Raw genomic sequence first — 22,272 nt, forward strand, 5'->3', positions numbered from 1 at the left:
ATGTAATTAATTTGCAATATTACTTACTTTATCCAAACCCATTTTTGCTTAGATTAGTCTAAAATAAAAAAAAATTAAATTAATAAATTAATGTGTAAATTTATCGATAATTTTTATATTTTCAGTGTACTTTTATTTTGATTGATATTTTTTATTATATTTTTTATATTCAGTCCATGTTCGGGATTTACGATTGTCCCTCCAAACAATATCATTTTTAATATTCAAATTTGCATTTTTTCTTTAAAAATATAATATGCGTTACCATTACACCCAACTACTTATTGATTTTTCATTATATTTTTTAAGTAAAAGTAAATTTACAATTATAATTTAACTTTATATTAAATTTTACTCATTAACTTTTGTTTGATCAAATTTTATTAATAAAATTCGATTTATTATTGAATTTTGTTATTTAAATTTAATTTAACATATTTTAGAGAGAGATTTAAATAAAAAATGTTTTAAATATTTTATTTTAATATTTAAAAATAATTAATATAATACTAGAAATTAATAAAACAAGTACTTTATAAAAAATAAAACTAAGTTATTCGCTTTTCGTTTTTTATGCATATATTTATCAAGTCTTTCTTCCAGGTTAGTTTATTAAATTTTAATACATTAAGAACTAATTTATTTTTAATTATTAAAATAAATTATTCGAAACAACACTTTTTTTTGTTAAATTTTTGTTTTATATCATTAAAATCAATTTTAAGTGATAAAATTTTAATTAAAAAAATCACAGTTTGTAAAAAAAATCAAAGTTTTGTGGTAAAATTCGAATGCATAAAAATTGAGTAATATATTTACCTATATTCTCAACGTATAACAGTAAATAATAATTAAAATATAGTGACAAATTTCAATAAAACGAATTTACATTTAATCCTAAAATAATATATTATTTAAGTAAAAGAATAAACTAAGTGTCAAATCTAATAAATTAAGCTCACTTTATATTAATATAATAGAATTTTTTTAAAAGGTTCGCCAATTTAATTAAATAAATTATAAGATAAAAATAAAAAATTAGTTTAACCATTATATCAATTTACAGGTCAATTGATTTAATTCTTTTAATTTGGTCAATATTTAATCGATTTTCGATTCAATTAATTCAACTAATTATTCGGGTTTAATTCAAACAACACTAAATATTTCCCTTATTATTAAGTTTCCTTTTTATATTTTATTTTTATAAAAGAAATTAAATAAACATTTTTTGTGCTTAATACGGAATTAAATAATGAGATTTTAGTAATAATGTAAATAGTTGTATATGCTTAAAAACCTCGTGAGGTCAAAAAGGGAAGAGAGATTGTTCCAATGGATAAAATTCCACGCCACGTTATGTATTTAGCAACCCCAAATCGCCGCATAAGGTTAAAAAAATATCACTACCTACGAACTTTACACCTTCAGAACTCGTTGTTAGATTAGACCACGTCCGCCTCAACAAATATCATTTCACTACCGTGTACGTTAGCTCTACTGTAGCAGCCGCTTCCGCCATCTCCACCCCCTTTCTCTTTAAAAAAAAATCTCAGCATCCCTTATCTCCAAAAAAAAAGAAAAAAAAAAACTCCGGGAAAGTATATTATATTTAGTCTCGACGGTAACGGATCTTATTTATTTATTCATTTATTTCTCAGTTATATTAATTTATTTTGGTTCAATTTTGAAATTTCCCCTTTTTTCATGGTAATTTTTGACAGTTTTTTTTCTTTATTTCTAATTTCATGTTAAATTAGCGAATTATTTTTGTTTCGTCATTTATTTTTAGGTAATCAGGTTTAATTTTTGTTTTGTGTGAATTTCATTTTTATAGTCAGGCTTTTCTTTTACGATCTAGGGATTTTAGTTTGTGCTTCCTATAAATTATCCTTTTTAGTTACTCATTTTAGTTTCACTTGTTGCAATTCTTAACTTAGTTTGGTTCTTTTGTTGTAATTGAATCGTTAATTTCTATTTTCTTTTTGTTTCTTTTCTACTTGCAGGTATTAGTTGTTTGGAAAATTTTGTTGCTTGTTTGAGCTTTTTTTATGGCATAAAGTTAGTTGGAAGTAAGGTTGTATAAGGTGATATTGTCTTCCTGAAAGAATTTTGATCCCTTTCTTGTAAAAGGATATGGCGCTTGTTGCTACTATGCAATTGTCTAATGAACTGAAAGTTCACGATAGTCATGGATGCAGTCGCCAGAACATTGTATGTGATATTTAATCTTGTTGTTCAACCATTGGTATGTCTTCTTTTAAGTATTTGCTACTGAATATGTGAATGTCTACAGGGTGTTGTAGAAAAAGGCCGATTACATTTAGTTCGTACCAATCTTTCCTCGCATGCTATGGTATGATTTTCATTTTCGCTGATGAATGAAGAGGCTTTTGTTTGCAATCTTTGTTTGGCTTTTAAGTTATTACTCTCTATTTGCCGATTTTGTTCATTTACTTCTATATTGGCATACATGAGAGTTGGTTTGTGTCTGTGTGATACTACTTTTAAAAATTCTAATCTCTCAATAATGTCTGAGACATGAAAATTTCTTCTGTTTCTTATCCAGCGACAGGATGCTTGGAGTCTACATCTTTTGGGCAGTGCTTGTAGGCCCATAAGACCTGTATATTCGAGGTCTAATGTCGTTCTCTGCCGATCTGTTCTGATTCCTACTGGAGGAAATGAGGTTCCTATATTAAAATCTGCGAGCATGTGTTTGACAAGGTGATCCATATTTGTTTCTTACTTTCTGTATTCCTTGTAGATTTTTCTTCTTCTTTTTTTCTGTCTAAATACGAAAGTAGATACTTGGATTGTCAATCCTGTAGACATTTATGAATTACCTTATTTCTAACAGAACTCTAGCTAAATAGCTAAATTATTATGCATAGATTTCAGTTGTGCAGCCTTCCAGAGCACTCTTCCCTACAGTAACCCTCCACAGATAAAGGCAAACATGTGTAACTCATCGACCCAACCTTGGTCTTCAAAATGCCTTAGATAGATTCATATGCTTTTTTATATTACAAAGATGCTTGAGCTGATCTACAACATTGAGCCTTTTCTTGCTTTCTAGTGCACTGATTTTCAGAAAGAATATTTGAGACTGACTCATTTAAAGAATAAAGCCTTCTCGGTTTAGTTTTGTAATTTTTAAAGCAAATGCAGTGCTAAACAGATATTTATCTTTGATAGGGATTTTCTTCTTTTATTTAGGGAGGTGCTAAGTGGTAGTTGGAAAATTTTCCTCACTAAGTTCTGAGAGGCATTTTTTCTCAACTTTGCTATTTATTTGAGAAGACTTGATAACGTCTTCTAATACTGATTATGCTATATTTCTCCTCCCCTTTTGGGGACAGCTACTTAGTTTTATTGTCAAATTAACGTTCTTTTTGGGTAGAGTTAAGGGGATGAATTGAAGTTCTATTAGGTGAAGCTAGTTTGATGCTATTTTCTTGTATATCTTACAACAACTTTTCCTTTTGTTCCTTAATATATAATCTCTGCTCTTTGATATATCAGGGCATTTGGTAATTTACATGGAAGTCCTATAATACCTCAGTTGATCTCAGCGGTTGCGATTATTGCTTTTGCTGCATGGGGTCTTGGGCCACTTATGCAGCTGGGCAGGGTTATCCTTTTCCATGTAAACACTTCACTCTATTCTACATGCTTTTCTATTCTATGGTGGTTGAATTCTTTTATTAATTCTCTGTCTTGCTTTTTTCTACAGAGGAGCAATAGCAGTTGGAAGAAAAGTAGAACACATCATATTATGAGCTATTATCTTCGACCCATGCTGCTGTGTACTGGAGTGACACTTATCTGCAGGTGCCCCGAAAGGGATTAGAGTTGAATATTCATAGTTTTGCTGCCATTATGCTAGGTCTGACAATACTGTAGTTTCTTTCAGAGCATTAGATCCAGTAGTTTTACCCTCAGAAGCAAGTCAGGCTGTTAAGCAACGACTCCTACATTTTGTGCGATCATTATCAACAGTTCTTGCTTTTTCTTATTGTTTGTCAAGGTGCGTTCAATGGACTGCTTTTACTTGGTACTCTTTAAACAAATGACTAATTTTGCTTATATATGTATATTTTTTTTGTATTTCTATATTGATTAAATTGGATTACTTATCTTCATTTTCCTTTTTGGTTGGAATGGGTTAGTTAGAGGATAGAAGAGGAGGCTCGTATGTATAGATATTATTTCTGTGTTTACAGGGATTGGCATGCTAGTTTTTAAGAGTGCTTTGCTGCATGCGTATTAAGTTTTAACATTTCATCACTCTTGAGCATGTTATTAAGATAGCTTGTTGATTGCCCATTTATTTCTGCATGTCAGCCTAATTTTAGGAGCTTGAACTAATACGCAACCATGCATTTCTATTGCAGCCTGATTCAACAGGCCCAAAAATTCTTTATGGAGATGAATGACTCCAATGATGCAAGAAATGTATGTTCTGTCACTTTCTTATATTCTACTTCTAAGTTTTTTTTTTTTTTTTTGAAGCACCCGCATCAGTTATCAAATTGCAGTGTGGTTGTAATGGTGTATCTTAGTTCTAGCAACTTAGGTCACTCTGATAAATATTCCTGTAGTCTCTACCATTTGGTAAATGTTACCCTGTCTGCAATGTTTTTCAGGAAACTGTTTAGTGTTTTTTTTTTTTTTTCCTTAGATCATCTGTTAAGCATCTGATGATTTGTGGAATAATAATGTATCTGAGAGCACTTACAGATTGCAATGGGCAAACCTGAAAACAGATTTTTGTTCTATTGACAGATGGGCTTTGACTTTGCTGGAAAAGCTGTTTATACTGCTGTATGGGTTGCTGCTGTATCATTGTTCATGGAGTTGTTAGGTTTTTCCACCCAAAGGTGGGTAACTGCTGGAGGACTTGGTACAGTATTGATCACCCTTGCTGGTCGTGAGGTAAATCAGCTGCCTTTATCCTTGTGATGCATAAAAGAGATTAAATTGCTTCTTATTTGTTGAAAAACCTCATTAGTGTCCTAGGTAATAAGTATAATGCATACAATGTAATTAAATATCAACAATGAATGAATATCAGACTGAAATCTGAAAGTATCTTGAGTGAATTATCCTAAAACTTCTGTGTTCATAGAGCTATAATTCTTCATGGTTGCCTTAAAAAGAAAATCAAGATATTCTTACATATCATAGTGTATATTATAATGTAAATTTACATAAGAATGGTGGTTAAAGCCTGTGGGGTTCCTTGATCTGTTTATTTCTTCGATACACTCACAATCTCATGTTTCTCAACTCTGGCATTACCTATTATTATTATGCATGTAACCAGTATGTTGGTTCCTGTCCATAATACGTTCATGTTATCTTTATCTATATACTTATCAAGTTCTCAATTTGAAGCTCTTTTTGATCATTTTTCCGACTCAATTTTTTTTCTCATGAATTCAGATATTTACAAATTTTCTTTCAAGTGTAATGATCCATGCAACAAGACCGTTTGTTGTCAATGAATGGATTCAAACTAAAATAGACGGCTATGAAGTTTCAGGGACAGTCGAGGTTTGTTCTTACTTTGCCTCTGTTTAGCCATCCAAGGCATTGTACATCTTGATTGATTTTGTTTACTTTACTGTTTCAGCATGTAGGATGGTGGTCGCCAACAATTATAAGAGGTGATGACCGTGAAGCAGTTCACATTCCAAACCACAAGTTCACTGTGAATGTTGTGAGGAACATTAGCCAGAAGACTCATTGGCGCATCAAGAATTACTTTGCCATTAGTCATTTGGATGTTAACAAAATCAATGTAAGAACCTGTAGTTTGTCTTGCTGTTAACTTGTAAAGTAAGGACTAGCTTGTCTTCCTTTTAGAGTTCATGAACCCTTGAAAGTTCCTTCTATGCAGAATGTAGTAGCAGACATGCGGAAGGTTTTAGCCAAAAATCCTCAAGTAGAGCAGCAAAGATTGCATAGAAGAGTATTTTTGGAAAGTATCGATCCACAAAACCAGGCTCTTTTGGTGAGAGTTTTTACTGTTGGCATATTTTTCCTAAAAAAAATATTTCTCTGATTGCTTTTTGTTGAAAGTGCTACATTGCAGTTTGTTCATAGATCTAATAGTTCATTTTGGCCCTTAAAGTTTATTTGAGCTGATGTAGTTTCTTCATAACAGTAGTTAAACTTCATTTTGGTCTATTGGCTGCCCATCTAAGCCCATTAGTTTATTTTGTCTTTCTTGCATTTATGTAATCGACATACTAACAAAATGCAAAATTTCAGCCTAGACTTTTGTGGCTGTTAACTCTTTTTTTTGAGCAATGGAAATTGGTTCAGTTTGAAGTTTTTAACTCCTTTTTATTTGTTCATATTGTTTCAGATATTGGTATCTTGTTTTGTGAAAACTTCACATATCGAAGAATACCTCTGTGTTAAGGTAAATCCATTTGTACTTTGTGCTTCATGTAAAGATGTGCTGATATAATATGAAATGGTGATTTAGAATCTCCATCTTAAAAAATAATATATATATATATGAAATGGTGCATCATATATTATTGATTGTCCCTTTCTCCCATGGATAACAGTAGCGGATACTTTCCAAAAGCATGATAAAAAGAAGCATTGACAGTCTTTGCTCGGATGATAATATAATTTACGGTTAATTTATCAGTATGGTGTATGTACATTCATGACATGCATAGGTCCCACGTACATTTGAAAAGCCTACATTCTGCTTGTATCTGATGATTGTATTGCAACAGGAAGCCATAATGTTGGATCTTCTCAGAGTTATTAGCCATCATCGTGCCCGGCTTGCCACCCCTATCCGCACGGTTCAGAAAATATACAGTGAGCCTGAAATAGAAGATATACCCTTTGCTGATACTATTTTCAGACGCTCTGGAGCGGCTACCAACCGTCCACTTCTCCTCATTGAACCCGCTTATAAAATCAACAGTGATGACAAAGCCAAAGCTCCAACACGTGCAAACGAAGAAATACTAACTCCAACCTCAACATCTGACTCGAAGGGAAATACTAACTCCGGATCAGCATTGGACTCCAAAGAAGACAAAGTTATGGCTTCATCAACCAATAATTCTGGTTTAAGTTCAAACGAAAGTGGGAACTCGGTGCCTGTTGGTTCAGTTGAAGTCAACTCTGAAAAGCAACTCAGTGAGAGCAAGGGTGAAACCCGAAAGGCAACAAGCTCGGGAAGGGTTCCAGTACCTAATCCACAATCCGCAAATGAAGAATCCGAAATCCCATTGGGTGTTTCACAAGCAAAGCAGGATGTTGATAATAAGCCTGTACCGGTACCATCCGTAGCCAGGCCGGCTTCCTTGGAAGAGAACATCGTTCTTGGTGTTGCACTGGAGGGCTCAAAACTGACCCTTCCAATCGAGGAAGAAATGTCTGCAGAAATAGAGGAAATGGGCAGTCACCAGAATGGAAGTAGGTCTCATTCGGTCGGCCAGGACAAGAAAGACAATGGGAAGTCGGTAGTTCATGGTGGCGCACCGAATAATTAGAGTGCTAAATCGCGCCTGATTGCCATTTATATATATATTTATAATGCTTAGCTGTGTTTTTTGAAGCTAGCATTATTGTTATTACCACTACTATTATTATTCATTGTGTACTCATCATTTGTAAATAGGTGGTTGGATTTAAAGGGAGAACTAATTAGAGGGGGAAAGATACTAAGTTAGGGGCCTGATTTTCTCCCATTCAATATTATTTGGTATTTTATTATTCAAGAATCTAATGACTCCAGTAGTTCCATATCTCGTTTTCTTCATTCCTTACTTTTTAGGTAGTATTCTGCATTCCTTTTTCTTTTCGCTTCAAGGTTTGATTATTTTTCGATTACTAAATTCATAAATTGGTATTTAAATTATAATTTTTTTTTCATTTTGGTACATAAACTATTTTTACTCATGTCAAACCGTGAGGTCTATTTAACTCGAAATTTGGTACTTAAAATTTTGTATTTTTTTCCACTTTAGTATCTATACATTTTTGGGTCACAAGTGGTATTTAAACTTTTTTTTTCTTTTCAAATTGGTACTTTTATTAATTCAAACATTAATTAAAGCGTTGAGTCTATTAAAAAAATAATAATTAAAAATTAACATGTCCCAAAAAAAGAGACTTTAAGTTTTACTGTTTTCTTTTTTCCTTTATTCTTTCTTTACAACTACCCACAAGTTTTCAATTTAATCCGTTCATTTGGTTCGATCAAATAAATTATTAAAAAAATTATAAAAATAAAATATTTAAAAAAATAGGGAAAATCGGTTCATTTGAATTTTTAGCTTGGTTTAATCGGTCTGTATCAGTTTTACCCTCATCTCCGGATTAGTACCCTGACTATTTTCGATCTAGTTCTAAAAATTGATTTTAATCAATAAATAACTTTTTCAATCCTATCAGGTAGAGTAAACAGGTGGTGAAGTTCAAAAATATAATTAATCGCCAGTATCCAACCTTGGGATGACAAATTTTAAGCATTGCTAGTATTGCTAGACATTATGAAGGAAGAAGAAAGAAAAAATAGGAACGTGTAAAAAATAAAAAAGAGATAAAATAATGTAAAAGAAAAAAGAAAATAAAAGAATTAAAAATATTTTTTAAGGTTTATATGATGTGGTGGTTTATTATTGGCTGGAATTTTTTTAACGAATATAGTATTTTGGTGTAAATTGGGTAACATAATAACAGTTTAGGTATCACTTATGACAAAAAAAATATTTAAGTACTAAAAAGAAAAAAAATGTATAGTTTAAGTACCAATTTGTAGGTTAATCTCTTTTTAAAATAGATTTAAAAATAATTTGGCTAATGGAAAAATCAATTTGGGGAAAAAAAAAGTTCAGATATTACTTATAACGAAGAAAAAATTTAGATATGAAAATGAAAAAAATATATATAGTTTAAATACCAACTTATGGATTAAGCCTAATTCAATTTGGTTCTCAAATTTTTTATATTAATTTTGGGTTGTTTGACAAAATGAATTTTCTTTTTTTTTTCTTTTTTTGTGAAAAACAAATAAAAAGATTAGAGCCAACTAAATTAAAACAAGAATTATCTCTGGAAACAATTGCAATCCTTCTCTCCTATCAAACCCATTTTGACTATTCAATCGATTTCTCTGCTTTCTTTAATTTCATTAATATTTTTAAAGATTTAATTTTTTAAATAAATCAATAACTCTGATATTACAACTTTCGCTTTTATCCCCAATAACATGGAAAAAAAAAGTTAATTATTTAAATAATATTGAATATTTTTTTTACCTAAATAATATGGACCTGGTGTTAGGAACTCCAAATGGCATTTGAGAATTATTTATTTATTTATTTTAAGCTAAATCTACATTTGAAATGATGATTTGGAAAATACAAATTTGCATGTGGCCCCGTAAAATATAATAATGAGGATTGTGAGGTGAATTCATTAAGTCATACACTAAGAAGGCTAAAATGCTTGTAAGCGCGGTTGGGCTTAAAAATTATATTGTATTTGAGAGTATAATTGATTCATTATAAGTAAGATTCTGTAGAGGTAGGTTAAGTTACGTTAACAACTTTTTTTGTGTCATTCAGTGTACCCACATATCTTGGCATACATTTCTATTAGTTTTGATTTTTGCATTCAGTATTAGAGTCGCATACCTAAAGTATTTGTGAGATCTTATGTCTCGTAGTTGTGCAATATAAAGTATGAAATAATACAATCCACTACATGTTCACTGCTCTCGAATAAATCTAATTATGTCTATTGAAAAGCTTGGATGAGAGAAAGCATGGAGATCAATTCTAATTGGATAAGATCCTCCTTGAACTGAAACAAATGATATATGTACCATAAAGCTTGAAGCTACTTAAACCTCTAAAGAAGACAAGAGTAGTGAATTTCAAATCAAAGCATCATACCTTATTTTCAATAAGGTAGATCAATAAAAGTTCAAAAAGATTTGAAAGTGCTCATGAAGCATAGACTATCATAGAAACTACACATGAAGTTAAAACTTGAAAGGCTTACCACCAAGTTTGCAGACCATTTCTGAATTTTATGATGAAATTTGCGATATAACTAATGAAGCTTCTTCTCTTGACGAGGAAAACTTGAAGGTGAAAATAGTTGGAAAGACACTACATTCGTTAGCATCTATTGAGCATGTAAATGATGAGGCTAAATATGTCACTACTATGCATGTAAATGTGCTGATAGATTCATTACAAATTTTTGAAATGAATCCAGAAGAAGCTCAAAAAATTGACGTCAAGCATGATAGAAGCATTTCTTTTAATGTGAAAGCTGATGTTGGCACATTTAATGGCATAATTGCCTCTTTAAAGAGTTGCAAGAATAATTGTTGAATTTTAGTAAAGCTATCCAAAAAGAGTCATTGTAGAAAATAGAAATAAAAAGAAAATAATTCAACGCGATGATACAATATGAGCATGTGAAGTTTGAGTGTGTCAACACTCATGATTAATAAAGTATTCACTTATCGTACAAGGATATAAGTTTTCTTCGTGTGAATTATACATTTTTACTTTTGCTTTACAAACCTAAATAAGTAGATGTCTTAGGATAAGTTACATTCTAGTCCAAACTCGAAAAGAATTTTATAGATTGTTTTGTTACGAATATTATTTAATAGGTGTGCAATAATTTTTTTTTAGTTAAAACAAGTAGTATTAAGCAAAAACAATAAAATCAAATAAGTTTACTTAAGAAATCATCATTTGAAAGTAATATATCTTGAACTGAAATTAAGAGATCCTCGAAAAGCTTCAACCCAAATTGATTATCATACGTACATTTCGCCATTTGATCAGCAGCTATATTCTAAAATCTAGGGATGTGACCAATTCTTGTCTTCCAATTCCTCTTAAGGTAACCATTGATGAAACATATTTCAACTAGGTTACTATTGACACTCCCTACAAGAACAAACTCTACAAGTAGTGCATGCATTGTTGCATTCTATCTCCAACCGTTTGTAACATTTCTCCCATGCAATACGTAAATTTCCAAGAATCGCTCGAGCTTCAATGCGAAACACCATTTCCTTGCTAACTTTCAAGGTGCACAACGCTTTTGAATGCATACATTCACAAAAATATAAATAATAAAGAATTTCTCATCACAATCTAAATTATATCTATTTACTGAAGTGTGCCGGACAATACACATGCCATAAATTTCAAGGAATTTAGCATATATCCATCTCCTCTATTTAATCTTTTTATTTCCATTTTTTCTATTTAGTTGCTTATCAACCTTATTAATATATATAATTATGTGTTCTCATTAAGCAAAATAGATATTTCTATGACAAACCATCAATAAAAGTAATAATAATAAAAAGTCATAAGAAAAAACTTTTCTCCACATTTCTTTTGTATATTTGACTTATTTTCCCTTAGTACAATAGACATACACTAAAATCAATAAAAACCTAAATTTACTAACATCTCGTTTTAATCTTTCTTCAGATACATTTATTTCACAAATAAACATAACTTGGATTAAAATTCCACCTTACATATATAATAATATGAACAATCTTACAAAGGCTAACTGTTTATTCAATATACTTCATCTCATCTCATTTGCTTTGGCTAAGTGAAAGGAAGCCTGCAAAACACAATGAAAAAACTAAGCATCATACTCTCATCACTATGTTTATGATTGCCAATGGAGTTCATTTGAGTTCAATTTAAATTATTGCGAATATATAAAATATCTAAACTTACCCTAATCTAAGAGAAGTATCAGAGCTATCATCCTCTAATGGAGGGCAGCTACTGCTGCAACTGCAAACATTTGTAACAGATTCTGATGACACACCTTCTTCTCCAACAACATCTGAATCTCTTTTTCTCTTGTACAGTGTTGCCACCTGAAAACCCCCATAATTTCTTTTATGATATAATTTTGAAACAGTAACAACAATACAGTTTGATAAACCAACTACCCACTTTCTCTTTAAGTTGCTTGTTCTCTTCCAACAACCTCGCTCCCTGCACATCAACATCAATTTTTGTGATCCCTAGTATTGTTGGACTTTTAACATCATTACAATAGTCAAGTTTATTGTAGAACTAATTTTTTAAATTTTATTTTTATCCTCCATAATATCTTTAAACTATATTAATTATATTTTATTAAATAAACATAATTTTTTAATAAATAGAATTTCGTTAGTAAATTTTATTAAACATATAATCTAAATCTCATTAATTAATAATATCATCAATATATTATAATTTTTAATTTAAGAATTTATAAAAAAAATAAATATAATTTAAATTTCAAATATTTAGATATTGTTATAGATATATAACAGTCACCTCTTTATAACATCTAAAATTTTGACCGACAGATAAGACAATTATAAAAATACTAACCTTATTTTCAAGTGAAGAGATCTCGTTCATAATCCGATTGCTCTGCAAAATAATTTTAATTGTAAATAAAAAAATAAAAAAAAACCAAGATGGGAAGCACAAATTAGTGAACAAGTATATATGTAAACCTTGGTTTCCAAAACGCATTTAAGTCCAGATTCAAGCATCCCCTCTAGTTGCTGCAATTCCTCAACGTTCAGTCCTTGAAGATCTTCCCCTCTCATCTGCCTGTTCAAAAGTTAAACTTAAAATTAAATATCAAACACCGTTCCACATCGGTGTTTGAATTAGATTACTCTTAATCTGACCAAATTAAAATAAATAAAGTATTAAAAATTAAAAAATTAAAAATGATTAAAATAATAAAAAAATCAGATTAGGGATTACTAACCTTAATTGGCGGGTCTTATCAACTATTTCCTTGTTCAATCGTATGTTGTTATTGTTCTCCAGCTATAATAGAAAAATGGCATAGTTACATTATCACTCCATTAAAAGCTATACTTTCAAAGATATTTGCAAACACATTCCATCTTTTAATATGAAAAAGGTTAAAAAAAAAAAACATTTTCGGTCCTTCTTAATACGAAAATAAGTAAATTAGTTTTTCTAAAAATTTAAAGTAATTTGATCTCAGCCAATTTTAAAAGTAAGCAGCTAAAAACAAATAATCACAACGTTAATATTTTTTTTGTCAATTGTACGTATTTTTTTACCAGTATAATAACAAATTTAGTATACAAAATTTATACTTTTTTCAATTTGGTCTTTACATTTACACAAAATATACAAACATTGAGGGCTAAATTTGTATCATAACAATCAAAATTATAAATAGTTAACAGAAAACATTAACATCGTGATTAATTATCGTTTGTTGTTTACTTTCGAAATTGAAAAATATTAAATTACTTCATCTTTTTCGAAGACTTAATTTATTTAATATCAAAATTCAAAAAGACCAAAAAAGTGTTTTTGCCTGCGAAATAACAATAGAAAGAAAATGTAAAGAAAAAATAGAAATAATAAGTAGATAATTAGAAGCATCTCAAGGCATGCACGGAAAATACCTGGAGATCAAGAGAAGGTTGGTCCAATTTGTTGATATTGTTGGAGTGCAAATTATATCTTCCCAAAATATCTTTCATACTTCACATGAGGGGGAAAAAATGATAACATTATTCTTTAGGTGAAGATTAACATGAAGCAAGAGGCAATGTCTAAAAACAATTAGTGATATTTAGTTATAGTTATTACAAGATGGGAAAAGATTATACGAAAGAGTGACTTTATGTCAACACCTAATTAATTAACAGTGAAATTAAACAATATTATTACAAAACCTCCCTAAATTCGGTTTTACGAATTAAGTAATATTAACTTAGTTAAGTAAATGGCTATCTAATTTTGATTAAAAATTTAAGATAAATTTATTTTTCTTAAAAAAGCTACAAACCTTTTTTAGCCATTTTTTTTTAACTCACAAAATGGGTGTCTACTTTTTAGTATTGTCAAAATTTATAGGCAATAATATGCTTTCATTGATAAGGTGAGTAACTAATTTTATCCATAGAAAAATAGGACATATATCGTATCAGCATTAATAATAATACATTAAAAAAATGTGTGTATGAAGCCAATTGAGTTTTAGCTCGATTGGCATAAGTATTGTTGTCAATGCAGGAGGATTTAGGTTTGAGTATGTTGAAGTGCGTTATCCTCTTATTTATGAGTTAAAGAGGGGCCATAGATAGTTTTAGATATTATCTTAAAAAGAATAAATATGATCAGAAACTATAATGAGATTATTCAAAAAAATGTATAAAAAACAACCCTTTAAACACAAATATATATATATAAGCCTTAGTACATGCATTCAACACAAAGCATCATTTCATCCTCTAAATCATTCATAATATCTTCTTTGGCTCATTCCATTACAGCATTCTTCTTATTTGTAAACAAGTAATTTGGCTTTTTTAAATCATACCTGTTAGAGCCATATAGAAAGGACTAAATCAAAACATTTACTTTATTCTTGAAATATCATAGTTTTGATGGAAAATATCCCACATTTCGAAATATGCCTTTGATACTAACAAGTAGTCACTTCCCAAATCTATACAAATGGAACAATAAAAAAAGTGTCTATAAATTATATAAAACAATATATACTATATTGTATAGCAATATGTGTCACTAAAGATTCCCAACATATACCATCATAGCACCCCATGAAACAGTAATCTAAGGGCATAAGGATAGTAAAACAGAAAAAAGTACCAAAAATCATCTAAGAATGACAATCAATTAATAAGTTGAGCCATAACTCGTAAAATCTCAACATGAACACTACATGACCAATATATTGCCAACAAATATGTTTATAAACAGCTTCCATGATCCATGTAGAATGAAAATTTGAAGTAAAAAGATTATAATCCATAAAGGGTTTCTTCATAAACTAAAAGTAGAGAAAGTTCATAATCACAAAACCCAGGCCATAGCTATGAGATATTAATGGAAGGTTTTTCATCTTCAAAGGGTACGATCTAAAAGAAGGACTTACTGCAATAGTTACACATACAAATCTAAAAAAGAGAGTGAAAATTTTATATACCTGGAGCTAGCGAATTCAAATAGTTTCCCAGTTGCCGAGAAAATGATGAGAGCAACCTCAGCATCACAAAGAACTGAAAGCTCTTCAGCTTTCTTGAAAAGTCCTCTTCTTCTCTTAGAAAAAGTCACTTGCCTTGCAGTCAAGTTATCAATTTTCTTGATCTTGATCTTCTCCCTTGCCATTTTTCTTCACTATCTTATCTTCTTCCTCAAAACAAAACAAAACAAAACAAGACCAAAAAAAAAGTGCTTCACGTTTATCATTTCTCCATAGAAATAATAACTTGTATTATAATACGTAAGAACGACTTAAAAAATGAAAGATCCAAGTGAGGTTTTCTTGATTTTTGTGCTTGTGTTCATAACAAAAAAAAAATTATATGAAAACCCTAGTGAAAAAAAAAAGGAACATGTTCATCAGATCCAGGTGAATGAAATAGAAAAAAGTAACAAAAACCCACTAATTTTAGCTCATTAACATGCACAAAAAAAATACAAAGGTCAAAGATTTGTGGGTTTATTTTCCTAAGTTTTACCTTATAAAGGAACTGGTATTTGGTTCTGAATTTGGAAGCTTGAAGTTAGGTAAAAGAAAGCAAAAGGCTCGCAATTAAAGAAAGTTAAAAACCCAGAAGGAGAGAGAAAGAGAATGCTGAGAGTAAATTTGCTGGCTCAATAAAGGAAAGATTTAACCAATTCACCTTCCTTTTCTATAAATAAATAATTAATTAACTGCAATTTCATATATATTTTTAATATATACAAAAACCCTTTCCTTTTTGGTTAAAAGAGAAAAACTCGTTTTCTTTATTTTCTTCATTTCAACAAGCTTTTTTGGGGGGTCTTTTTCATGTGGAGGATGCTGGTTTTCCGTACATCATGGATAGTAATGATGGCAGGTATTAACCCCTACTTTGTATCTACTGCACCAGCCTCCATGGCACATCACTTCAACAAGTATCTTTTTTTAAGACTTAATTTAAAAAATACCCTCTAAATTATACCCATTCAAACTCAAGGGAGAACCCATGAATTTTTTTACTATATTTTTAAAAGAGTAAAAATATAATTTTATTATTTTAATAGTTTTTGTCATTATAATTTTAAAGAATTAATTCAAAATTTTATTATTTTTAGAGAGTTAAAATATAATTTTACTATTATTAATTTAAAATTTTATAACTTAAAAAATGAGCTTAAATGAAAAATTTTCTATTCTAAAGGGATCGGAACCTCTGCCAACCCCCGACTCTCTCTTGCTCAAATTTAACTTTTGTTACTCATTTTACCTCAAAAATTAACTCTATTAAAACAAAAAAATTTAACCAATCAAAAGCTAACTCAAGAAAAATATTAAATGTAATAAAAAAAGTAATAGGTAAAAAAAATTACGTAACTCAAGAAACAACATTTGTATTTAATTAATACTAATTAAATATTTTCAATTATATATTAATTATTTATTTATATATTTTTTTAATTTAAAAAAATTATTACAATTTTTCTAATATTTCTTTATTTTTTGGAATTATTTTACATAAATAATTATGTGGTATTGCTTACATGGCATTTTTACCACGGTATGCTTGGTCATTGGGCAACATCATTATTTTTTGCTGAATGAGAGAGTATATAGTTAAATGAGACTTGTACAATTTTTTTTTTACCTTTTACCTTTTTTATTATATTTAATGTTTTCTATTTTTCATTTTAAATTCGAACAAAAAAAAGAATAAAATTAAATAGAAAAATAATTGTATGAAACTGTGATTTTATATCATCGCTATCCCTTTTTAATAGGAGCATGACAAATCATATTTTTCTTCCTAATTTTCAGCTTTTTCCTTTAGAAAAAATTCAAGTCCAACTAAAAATACTAAAAATCAAAAGAAAAAATCTAATTTATCATACTCCTAATAAAAAGGGATAAAGATTATATGAAATCACGTTTCATACAATTTCTTCTCAAGTCAAATATCGATGACATGGCAACCCCTGATAGATTTTTTTTTTGTAATAATGTTAACTTTTGGGGTAAATTTAATAATGAAAGTTGAGTTTGAATATCATATTTGACCAAAAAGAGTTTCTACACCATTTTAAGAACACAGGTATAGTTTAGGTTTTTTATTTATTTATTAAATTTCGTAATGTGCAAACCGTTATTCGCTACAACAAAAAAATCAAAACACATTTATTTATCAAATTTAATGTAAAATGTGCTTATTCTTTTAATTTTAGTTTTTATATACTATTTAAAATCAAATTTTTTTAAAGAAAAAGAAAAATAATATGCGAAGGGTTTAAGTTTTTCTACACATGAATTCCTTAAAATCTGTGTTATTTACTAAGTGTGAGTTTGGATGGGCGGTGCGTTTACCTGCGGTTAGTGTAAAAACAACGGTGGCGGTGAGATTAGATACTGTAGCGATACTGTAGCGTGAGACAAAAAGTAAGCTAAACGCACCGCACCGCACCCAATCGCCTATCCAAACCCACCCTAAATGTAATCTACTTTATTTAACGTAGTTCTAATTTTAAAATTATAGTAGGAAAATTATTTGATACATTATAGGGAGGTTTTATTGAAATATGTTAAAATGTTAAAAATAAAATATATGTCAGAATTTTAATATTGCTTGTAAAATAAAATAAAAAACTGTCAATATATTAAATATTCAACCTTATAATAAATCTACATTAATTATGAGTTTTCATGTTATTTATCTTAAATAGATTTCAGTTTAAATATATTTAGGGTAAACTATTCCGTGGGTCACTCTAAAATAATAGTATTTTTATTCTAGTCATTTTAAATTTTTTTCTCAATTTAGTCATTTTAATTAAGATAATGGTTCGATCGGTAATTGCCATCAAAAATTTCGTTAATCCACTAAAGGATTGCTGATGTTGTATTTTTTTGACTTCTGACTAAAGTTAGAGATCTCTTTATAATTAGCGCAAAACACTTTTTTTTATTTATTTGCAACATAAGAACCATCAATCCTCATCATCGCCTAACGCCTACCATAAAAACCATCAATCTTCATCACCACTCAACACCCACCGCCTCCATCTCTATTGCTCCTCACTTTGCTACCCCGCACCATAAGTTCCCTGCAATAAAGTATTTCACAATATATTGTTTAAAGAAATCAGTACTGTGCTTAGGAAACATGTTTAGTCATGTAAAATTGAAGTAATGAACACAATAAATTATAAACTATGTAAGAAAGGTGTTATGCATATCATCTAGTGTAAGAAAGGTGTTATGCATATCACCTAGTGACCCGGAATTCGACCTGGAATCCAATCTAATTTTATTAGGTATGTCACATTGAATTACCTTCAACTCACTCACTCTACGAGCTCGTTCACTCCGCCAGCTCGTCACTTTGCTCCCGCTTGCCACCTTTGCTAGCTAGTTGATCCGTAGTTTGTCACCTCCCTATTCACCGACTAGCCAGTTCACCAGTCTCCAGCATCACCTCTCAACTCATCAACTTGCGAGAAAGCCCCTTCAAAGATACCTATGAAGTTACATGTCAAACTTAGAAAGGTAACATGTCATTGTGTTTAACACTTAGTTATCCCCTAATACGTCCCATCCTATGCCTTATGAGAAGGGGTTAGAGGAAAGAACCCTCAACAAAAGGAAAAATATTATGGTAATAAAGTATTTTAAATAATTAAAATATCATTATTATCTATATAATTAATATAGAAAAAAAGATGGTAAGAGTAAAACACCTTACGCAATCGTCTTGAAAAAAAAATCAATTCTGGTTTCTTAGTTGATGGTTTTTATTTTTCCCAAATCATAAAATACAAAGAAAATAAAATTAATTAATTAATATAACATTTAAAATATTTTAAATTACTTAGTATTAATAACTGAATCAATTGGTCTAAATGGTTGTTTAAGCCCGGCACAGATTAAAAACACTAAACTCGAGCTAAACTCGACCTGCCCATATTAAAAATTTTTATATAAAAATAAATTTATAAAATATAATACATGAAATATACTAAAAATCAAAATAAATATTTTTCAACAAATTAAAAATACTTTAAAAAGATTATACTGAAGATAGTATTAAAATAGTTACAACTTAGTAAGTAAATATCTCTAAAATAGTAGTAAAATTAACGATAAAATCATAGTTATATAATATTCAAACGGTAACAATAAAATAGAAGAATATAATAGCGAAATAGTTACAAAACAATAGTAGAAAAAAAGTTTAGGTTGATTCAGGCCAGGCCGAGCTGAGAGGCCTGGACTAGTTTATTTAGAAAACGGACCTTTTTTTTATTTTGTTCAAACTCATTTTTCGAACTTCTATTTTTGTCCAAACCTTCTGACTTTTTGAATGAACCTTCAAACTTAGGCGATGATCTCGTCTATGATCAAGTCTGATTATAAAAGAAATCAATAAAAATTTAAAACAAGTGGTAAGAGTAAAAGAAATATTTATAATGAATGAAATAAGATAAAAATAAAACATCATAAGAGAACTAAAAATAAATATAAATGATAAAAAAAGAATAAAAGTGAATATAAAAAGTGACCTATTCGAAAAAAAAAAATACAGTTGTGGAAGAAAAAAAATATTACGGATGTTGTACGGAAAAGACATTAATACATTAAATATAAGAGAAAAACATTATATATATATTTTTTCAAATTTTTTAAAAAATTTATCAATGCCGCCAATGTATTAAATAATATTACAAAAAAATATTTTTTATTTTTTCAACTTTTTTCTATCACATTTAAAAAAAAATTTACTGATACGATACGGCCAATGCATCAAGTCACACTCAAAATTACTGTAACAAAAACATCATTTTCATAATTAATTTAGTATTCCAACATTATTTTTATTAAAAAACCGAATAATACCTTAAATGTGATAGTAAAATATATCAGATAGTTTAAGAGTCAAAAGACATGTAACTGTCCCTAATTTATAGTAAAAATTAACTTGAATGCGACATTATATAAAAAAAATGTTAATTTATAATAAATTGCGTAAATTATTTGTGAAAAATGGCTGCCCCAAATTTTGACTTTGTATTATATTAATATATTTATAAATGTGAATTAATGAAATCACACTTTTCATTTTAAACACCTTTTTTCATATTGCTGTAACTCAATAATATAATTAGATAAACTATACGTTTATCTGTTATTAATATAAAAATAATAATAATAATAAAATTAAATATATTAATAATACTATAATATAAGACAAAAAAAATTTAAATACACCGCATTAAAAGTAAAACCAATAAGATAATAAACCCGACGTTCTACAGCTATTACACAATTTAAATGCTAATGTGATGTCTCGTACGGTAATCTATGCCACTTGCAAAAATATTAACATATCCATCTAAACATGACCAAAACCTTGCTTTAGTATATATATTTGTAATTTATTAAATGAAATATTTAAAATTATCCCGTCATAAATAAATTTTATTAATTTTAATAGATAAATAAAGAGTTTTCATCAGGCCCAGCCTTAGAGTTTGGAGGTGTGGTCACCTAGGACCTAAAGTTGAAAGAAGTCCAAAATATTATTTTCTAGTTGTTAAAGGGCTCAAATATATATATATATATATTTTTAACTTTTAAAGGTCAAGAAAAAATTTTTGCCAACTTTTAAGGGGCCCAAAAAACTTTTTACCAACTCTTAAGGGACTTAAAAAAAATTTTCTAACTTTTAAAGAACCTAAAATCCTATTTTATTGTTTTGTCAATGGCCCTAAAAATATTAAAAATGAGCTTAGTTTTCATTAAATATACATATTGCCTTTAGACATTCACATATATATGAAAATTTATTTGATGAATCTTTATTATCACATTATCCATTGTTTCTACCAATTATAATTTCGAAAGTTTTAATAAATAACGAAATCAATTTATTTAATTTTCCATTATCAGTATTTCAATAATTACACGAATGTTGTCAATTTTACACATACATGATCTAATTGACACGTGTGAATTTTTTTTAATTATTTGACCTTTTTAGTGATTAACGAATTATAATATCTAATAAAAAAAATTGAGGTTGTTTTTTTAGCTTTGTTGTAGTACGACTTGGGTAGTTTAAATAAGTGGGCGAATGTGACATTTAGATAATTGTCGCTTTTTATGTAAAAATAATAATAATAATAATCAATTTCAGGATAAGAATTTTGATGCCCTTTGACGTAAAATACTTAATATATTCTCACTTTTCATCATAATGATTAAAAATAATATTAATTATTTATATTTTATATATTAGTAAATTATATGCATTTTTTTAAATTCTTACATTTATATTATATTTGAATTCGTATCGTTTAAATATGCTTCATTCTGAATTTGAATTGTCACTTTAGATCGATGTAAGCACTAAATTTTTGTCCGACTAGAGTTTGTGTTTAATTTTCAAAATTTCAAAAAAAAAAATTTAAAAAATAAAAATTGCATTTTGACACCTAAACTTTTCCTAAATTTCATTTTGACCCTTAAACTTTCTTTAAATTTCACTTAGACCCCTAAACTTTCATTAAATTTCATTTTAATCCTAAATTTTCTAAAAATTACATTTAGCCCCAGAAGTTTTGCTGCATTTGCGATTTGGTCCTTCAGACAAGTTACATGATTTGGGGCACCCACTTCCCAGATTTTCAGGCCATAAACATGGGTGGCTGCTCCTTCCCCACTTGCTACCTGCAAAAAAGAAGCAAAACCAACTATAAAAAGGAGTTTAAACTCCAAAAATGAGAACCCCCATGAAAAAAAAAAGAGAGAAGAAAGTTTCGAAAAAAAGAAAAAGGAAGGAAAAGAGAAGAGAGAAGGAAGAGAGGAGGGGAAGAGGAGAGCCCAACCACAACCACCGAGGGCAGAGGAGATCGACGCAAGTGGCAGCGGCGGTGAAAGAGGCTAGAGCCGAAAGAGGGAAGGAAGAAGAAGAGAAGAAAGAAAAAAAAAGAGAAAAAAGGGGAAAGAAAAAAAATAAAAAAATAATATATCGGGTCGATCCGACCCGGATTCAACCCGCGAACCGACCCAACAGGCCCAGCAGTAGCAGGCCAGCCCAAAAAAAAAACAAAGCAAAAAAAAAGCAGCAAAAAAAGAAGAAGAAAGAAGCAGAAAAAAGAATAAGAAAGAAGCAGCCCACTTTGTGCAGCCCAGTAGCGCAGCAGGCCACTGCCC

General features: G+C 29.3%; 2 protein-coding genes across 5 annotated transcripts; one reads left to right on the top strand and one right to left on the bottom strand.

The window, feature by feature from the left end:
* Window positions 1–1,375: 1,375 nt before the first annotated feature.
* LOC107943899 (mechanosensitive ion channel protein 3, chloroplastic) lies at window positions 1,376–7,787 on the top strand. Its single transcript, XM_016877709.2, has 14 exons — window positions 1,376–1,624; window positions 2,007–2,214; window positions 2,297–2,356; window positions 2,570–2,727; window positions 3,526–3,649; window positions 3,737–3,834; window positions 3,917–4,030; window positions 4,398–4,458; window positions 4,789–4,938; window positions 5,449–5,559; window positions 5,639–5,806; window positions 5,906–6,019; window positions 6,377–6,433; window positions 6,762–7,787. The coding sequence occupies exons 2-14, from the start codon at window positions 2,137–2,139 to the stop codon at window positions 7,530–7,532; spliced, it is 2,064 nt and encodes a 687-aa protein (XP_016733198.1). The 5' UTR covers window positions 1,376–1,624; window positions 2,007–2,136; the 3' UTR covers window positions 7,533–7,787.
* Window positions 7,788–11,389: 3,602 nt separating this feature from the next.
* Window positions 11,390–15,838, bottom strand: LOC107945005 (MADS-box protein SVP-like). Of its 4 annotated transcripts, none has more exons than XM_041114688.1 (9): window positions 15,584–15,838; window positions 15,049–15,248; window positions 13,499–13,577; window positions 12,820–12,881; window positions 12,557–12,656; window positions 12,429–12,470; window positions 12,000–12,041; window positions 11,775–11,920; window positions 11,390–11,655 (listed from the first exon to the last, which is right to left on the bottom strand). In XM_041114688.1, the coding sequence occupies exons 2-9, from the start codon at window positions 15,228–15,230 to the stop codon at window positions 11,640–11,642; spliced, it is 669 nt and encodes a 222-aa protein (XP_040970622.1). In that variant the 5' UTR covers window positions 15,231–15,248; window positions 15,584–15,838; the 3' UTR covers window positions 11,390–11,639.
* Between the last annotated feature and the right edge of the window lie 6,434 nt (window positions 15,839–22,272).

Source organism: Gossypium hirsutum, chromosome A06 (assembly GCF_007990345.1).
Source record: "Gossypium hirsutum isolate 1008001.06 chromosome A06, Gossypium_hirsutum_v2.1, whole genome shotgun sequence".
NCBI classification, from domain to species: domain Eukaryota; kingdom Viridiplantae; phylum Streptophyta; class Magnoliopsida; order Malvales; family Malvaceae; genus Gossypium; species Gossypium hirsutum.